General features: G+C 36.9%; 1 protein-coding gene across 1 annotated transcript; it reads left to right on the plus strand.

The window, feature by feature from the left end:
- The first annotated feature begins 384 nt into the window (after positions 1-384).
- On the plus strand, positions 385-1,101 carry LOC143560928 (uncharacterized). The gene has a single exon (XM_077049118.1). The coding sequence runs from the start codon at positions 385-387 to the stop codon at positions 1,099-1,101; it is 717 nt and encodes a 238-aa protein (XP_076905233.1).
- The last annotated feature ends 4,899 nt before the right edge of the window (positions 1,102-6,000 follow it).

The following is a 6,000-nucleotide window of genomic DNA, read 5'->3' on the forward strand; positions in this document are numbered from 1 at the left end:
TTCCAGTTAGCATTGTGATATGGCTAGTGATAAAGAAGGGAACTCAGGAACAGTGAAAGAATCGATAGGTGGTTTTGTTTTGCAAGCACCGAAGTTAACTTCGACCAACTATGCATCATGGTCGGTTACGGTGAAAATTATTTTGGGTGCGAATGGTTTGCATGACGTGATTGATAAGGAACAAGGGACTGGAATTGAAGAAAGAAAGAAGTTTATGGCGTTAGGTGTTATCTTCCAAACCCTACCTGAAGACGTGATGCTTCAGATGGCCAAATATTCAAAACCGAAAGATGTTTGGGAAGCGTTAAGAGTTCGTTATCTTTGTGCAGAAAGAACTCAGAAAGCTCGTGTTCAAATGCTAAGAGCCGAGTTAGATGGCTGAAGATGGGGGAGACAGAAAGTATTGATGATTATGCAGCGAAGTTGGGTGGAGTACAATCAAAGTACAAGAGCTTGGGAGCGGTACTTGAAGAAGAAGAGGTTTTGGTAAGAAAATTCTTGAACTCTATGCCAGATAAATATTTACCTATTATTTCTTCAATGGAGCTACTCGCAGACATTGAAACAATGGCGTTTGAAGATGTGGTTGGACGTTTAAAGGCATATGAAGAAAGAAAAAAGTTCAAGAATTTGAGTGGAAGTTCATCCAAAAGTCAGCTCATGTTCACCCTAACTGAAAAGAAAGTTGTAACCTACCGAGGACGTGGCAGAGGCCGTGGAAGATATAATGGAGGAGGGAATCCAAGATGGAATGATGAACGTGAGAATGATGAACGGGTTGAATACTGGAGAAAGAGCCCGGGAGAATGGCAAGATAGAAGGAAGTACGTAACATGCTACAACTGTGATAAGATTGGGCACTACTCGAATGAATGTAAAGAGCTGAGCAAAGGGAAAGAAGAAGTGAATTTGACAAAGAAAAAAGATGATATTGATCCTTCTTTGTTTATAGCAGTCTGCTCATTAAAGAGAGTAAGTTTGAATGAAGAGAGGGTTATCCCTGGTGTGTTTGAAAATGATGAAAAGAATGAAGGAACGTGGTACTTAGACAATGGTGCAAGTCATCATATGTCAGGAACGAAAGATTTTTTACTACATTAGATGAACGAGTTTCAGGTCAAGTAAAGTTTGGTGATGGATCCGTGATCGAAATCAAAGGTAAGGGTAATGTGACTGTGGTAAGTAAGACATGTGAAAAGAAAACGTTTTGTGATGTTTTCTATATGCCTAAGTTGAAGACCAATCTTCTTAGCTTGGGTCAGTTGGATGAAGAAGGATGTAAGATTGAACTAGCCAATAGGATATTGAGGCTATATGATCAGAAAGAGAGATTGTTGATGAAGATTCAAAGAAATCTGAATAGGACGTACAACATTAAGCTTCGGGTATGTTGTAATCCTAACAACTTTGAAGTTGAAAAGAAAGTAAGTTATGATGTGAAATCGATTATGAAAGTGAAGGATATTCGGTTTGGAACGATTCCAATGATTTGTTTGGAGTTCATGAAAGTATTGGTCAAGAACGAGTTGATGAGAAGAAGCAAGTTAAGAAGGAAAATAACAATATGACTTCAAAGTTAAGCATGAAAGGAATGAATGCTAAGTTTGAGGAATCGGTGAAGCAAGTATGTTATGATCAGCTGAAAAGAAGGAATAAAAGAGAGAAGAGGAACAATTCAAGATTAAGGGGGTGAATGAAGAATAATCTTGAATTATTAATAAAGTTGAGGGTTTGTTTTGTAAGTTTATTTTAATATGGAATATTCTAGAATAAGTTTGCCTTGTTTCCTAAGTTAGGTTTGTCTTGGAGAGCAAGTTTAGTAGGTTTATAAATAGGGTCTAGATTATTAGTTTTATTTGTATGAGTCAAGAGAAGTCTCTTCTCCTTGTATGTTCGTGAAGTTATGTTCGTTTGATAAGTCCGTTTGATTATATGAAAAGAGTCGAGGGTTGTTGTGACAACTGCCCAAATCCGACCCGACCCAGGTACCCGTTTTCGGATCCGATTTTAAGATTTAAAATTTGATTATAATCTTTATAAATTTATCAAATAAATATATATATATATTACTAATAATAATGATAATAATAATAATTCCTTTCCGCCGTCCCGCCCCTTTTTCTCTCTTGTCGCCGTCCTGCCCCTCTGCTTAACCCTTAAGCCTTGAACCCCTTTTTCTCTTCTCTTTGCTTGTCCTTTGGTTCTTCCCGCCTAAGGATGTCTGCGCAGCTCCACGCGCCAGACTCCTTACAAGGAAGCCTGCGTGAAGACCAGCTGTTCATGCGATACGCGAGGCGAACTGTTCCCGCGGCGCGCAAAGGATTGTAGTTCTTCCCGCGGCGCGCAAAGGATTGTAGTTCTTCCCGCGGCGCGCTAAGGATTGTAGTTCTTCCCGCGGCGCGCAAAGGATTGTAGTTCTTCCCGCGGCGCGCTAAGGATTGTAGTTCTTCCCGCGGCGCGCTAAGGATTGTAGTTCTTCCCGAGGCGCGCTAAGGATTGTTCTGTCTGCCTTCGCCCTCGCGCACTCAAGCCTTCTCGCGCTAGACACTTAAGTCTTTTCTCCAGTTTAAGCCAGCATGTATGCTTTTGAAATATCTTATCTTCTGTGCTATACCTGCCAAGGTATGGGCACAGTAGGCCAGATATGACATCTGTCCGAAAAGTCACTTTCGGCGCAGCTTGCTTACCAACCCTCTTGGTTGTTAGAAAAAGTAACTGGCATAATCTTTTAAAATCTTCTTTTCCATGTCTTGAACAGTACTTTGACTGACCCCTCCCATGCTATGAACAGTAACCTGTCAGCCTTCCCCATCCCCTGCAGCTGCCACCATATCTCTTGCTTTTGATATCTTTTGCTTTGATTTGATAAGATCTTTTTCCCCAATTCAAGGGATGTGTTCCCTAGGGTTTTCCTATAAATAAAACTAATTTCTTGGATAATTAAACACTCAAACACTTAAAACACTCCCCAAAATCTTTCTCCCTTACTCTCAGCCGAAGATCCTCAGCGACGCCTCCACTCCCCTCTTTGCAATCCGTCTTCTCTTCTTTTCTGCCCAGAAATCTCGGTAAATATATAATATATAATTTTTTTTTATAATTTGTTTAAGTGACTTACATATATTCGAGACATTAAAACCAATCGTTAAACCAATAACCTCTTATTTATAGGTTAACTTTCGCTTGTTTAAAAGTTGGTTCTTGCATTATCTTTCAACGCACCTTTTACATGTGAGTAATCTCGTACCTAATCCCCTTTTATTTTTAACGTTTTGGGATGTTCATGTGTTCGTACAACTTGAGTCTTAAACTTGTTTATGAAATTATGTGCGCAAAACCCATGTGTTATGGACGTTTACTAGTGTTGTATATTTGTATGTGTTGATCATTAACCGCTTTGATCGGCCTATTCCGAAGTTTTCATGGATCCATTAGATAAACACGGGAGACCTATTGTTACGATTTTCTTGGTTTGTTTGCACATACACTAATGATTATTTGTTTTTGCTCGATTTGGAGCACGCTATGAACTATGAGCTATGATCTATTTAGGCTTGATCACAATCTGTTTACACACTATGTTGAACACCAGTTATACACATGTTGCGCGCAGTGCTTTGTTATTATCCATTTATATCTATTAAACTTGATTTCTCACCGACACGCAAGTGTTGACGTTTTATTTTAACACATGTTCAGGTTTGCTGTAGCTGCTTTTGGAAACTCGAGGACACGTAGGATGTTTTCTTTTACTTTGGACCTAGTTTAAAATATAACAAGACAAATTTATGTATTTGAATATTATGAGTTATATGTGATTTATGTTACTTTATGGTGTGTTATGCGCTATGCGCAATGAAATGTATTTATTAAATATTGACACCCAAATAGTGTCACGAGTAATGAAACAATTCGTAGCGCCCCGATGTATAATCCGCCATCGGTCGGGGTGTTACAGTTGTCACCCCAAATATCTCGTGTCTGTTTGTTTGTTTGTTATGATTGTTTGATCCGTCTGGGCCAACACTGATGTCTTTCACATAACCTGACAATTTATATCCAAGTATCCAACTTCTCCATTCCTCGATCACATATTGGACTTAGAAGCAATCTTCTTCATCCATTATACATCCAAATTGAACAAATAGATAAATAACTTCTTGGTCGCCAAACTGGTAAATAATGCCTCCAAAATGATGCATCAACCATCTCCTCCAGATTGATGCATTCAAAGAAAGTTATTATTTTCTTGTTTTCTTTTAATCAATTTCTAACCTAAATATTCTTATTTTTACATTTAAATTAACCTAAAAAATAATATTTTAATCTTCTAATATAAATAAAATTTTCTTCAAACTTCCTCATTCTTAATTAATTGCTTATGGGATTACATGGAAAGATGGTTTAATTTTCATTGTTACTAAAAAATTTGATGTACATAAAATAAGAAAGAAAAATAGATAAAAGAATATTTAAAAAGTCCCATTACATGTGGATAAACAAGAATCGAGGTTATGGGGTGGTTTACAACCTCTTTATTGAATTGCAATAGATCACAAGGATTGGTTATTTAGGATTTCTGATTAAAATGGCGGTAAAGTATTAATCTATAATGGTGCTTATGTAACAAATTGGAGATGAAAAATTGATGAAAAGAAATCAAGGTAATAAAAAAATCAATTTTTAATTGATTTGAGCCAAAACAACGTAGTTTTGGGGGTTTTCGCATCTAAGATTAGATGCCTAAAAGCCCTATATTCACTTTGCATACTAAAATAGGTTACAAGATATATTTTGGCCGCTCATCCAAAAAAATTAACCTATGAAGATTATTAGGTTTTCTAAACATTACTTGTATACTTATGGTGCTATTAGCTATTGTTATTTATGACACTAATGCAGACATCATGGACAAAAAAAACGAACTTATATGCGTATATCTACATATTTTGTTCGTTTGCCTTAACATGTTTGCTTCTTTATCTTTTTTTTTAAAGAAAGTTACAATTTTTGTCATTATGAATTAACCAAATTATAGAATTAGTCATGTCCGAAAATGATTTTCACTCAATGTCCTTTATTTACATATTTCACTCGATAGTTTCCTTTACACTAACAAATGTTAAGTTTCTCTGTTAAGCCTCCTCATGTGTTTGCACATAAGGGCATTTTGGTCATTTCATCCGTATATTTATAAACAATAATAAAAAAACAAAAATCTTTACCCAAACACACATACTCTCTCTCTATGTGTGTGCACGCGCACGCACGCGTTTGTGTGTGTGCAAAACCCTAGCGGCCACCAACAACTCATCTTCTCTAGCCGTCAACTCTTCATTCCCAAATCTTAATTTCAATTTAAACTCAAAATTGATATCAATAGATTGACATGCAAGAATATCCAGATCCTTCCAAAACACCATTAAAGATTGATTTACGAGCTCTTTGCAAATTGGTTCACACCCGTGTCATCTTGTTGCTCCTCGTCGTCGTGTTCATCATCAATGCCATATTCATCACCACCAAAGACCACTGTCACCGACCTCCATCTTCACTCGTTCCATATTCACCACTATCGTGTTCATTACCACCAAAGATACCCACAAACATAACCAAATACACCCAAAAATCTGATGCCCACCCCCAAATTCCACATAGCTTTTCATATTTGAAATAAATCATCGTTTTCCTCGTAAAGAAAAGTAGTTCAAATCCATTAACTTGTTCAACACAAATTTTAAGCAGAGATCTTTAAACCATTTGTGAATTGAAGAAGAAGAAGAAGAAGAATAGTTAAATTTCAAATGACTTTGTTATGTTGAGGATCAAAACCCTAACAATTTATCACCATTAAGCTGGTCAAATCTTTAGTTAAAGAATAGAAAAGCACTCGTCCATGTCTTTTTCTTAACCACCATCAACCGTCGTTCATTCTACTGGGAAACTATTACCACATCGTCACCACTATCGCCACGTTAGCCAGGGAATTCAAAAATTGTT

This window comes from Bidens hawaiensis, unplaced genomic scaffold (genome assembly GCF_021521415.1).
Source record: "Bidens hawaiensis isolate Kalapana, Puna unplaced genomic scaffold, B.hawaiensis_p1.1 tig00020514_1, whole genome shotgun sequence".
Lineage (NCBI taxonomy): Eukaryota > Viridiplantae > Streptophyta > Magnoliopsida > Asterales > Asteraceae > Bidens > Bidens hawaiensis.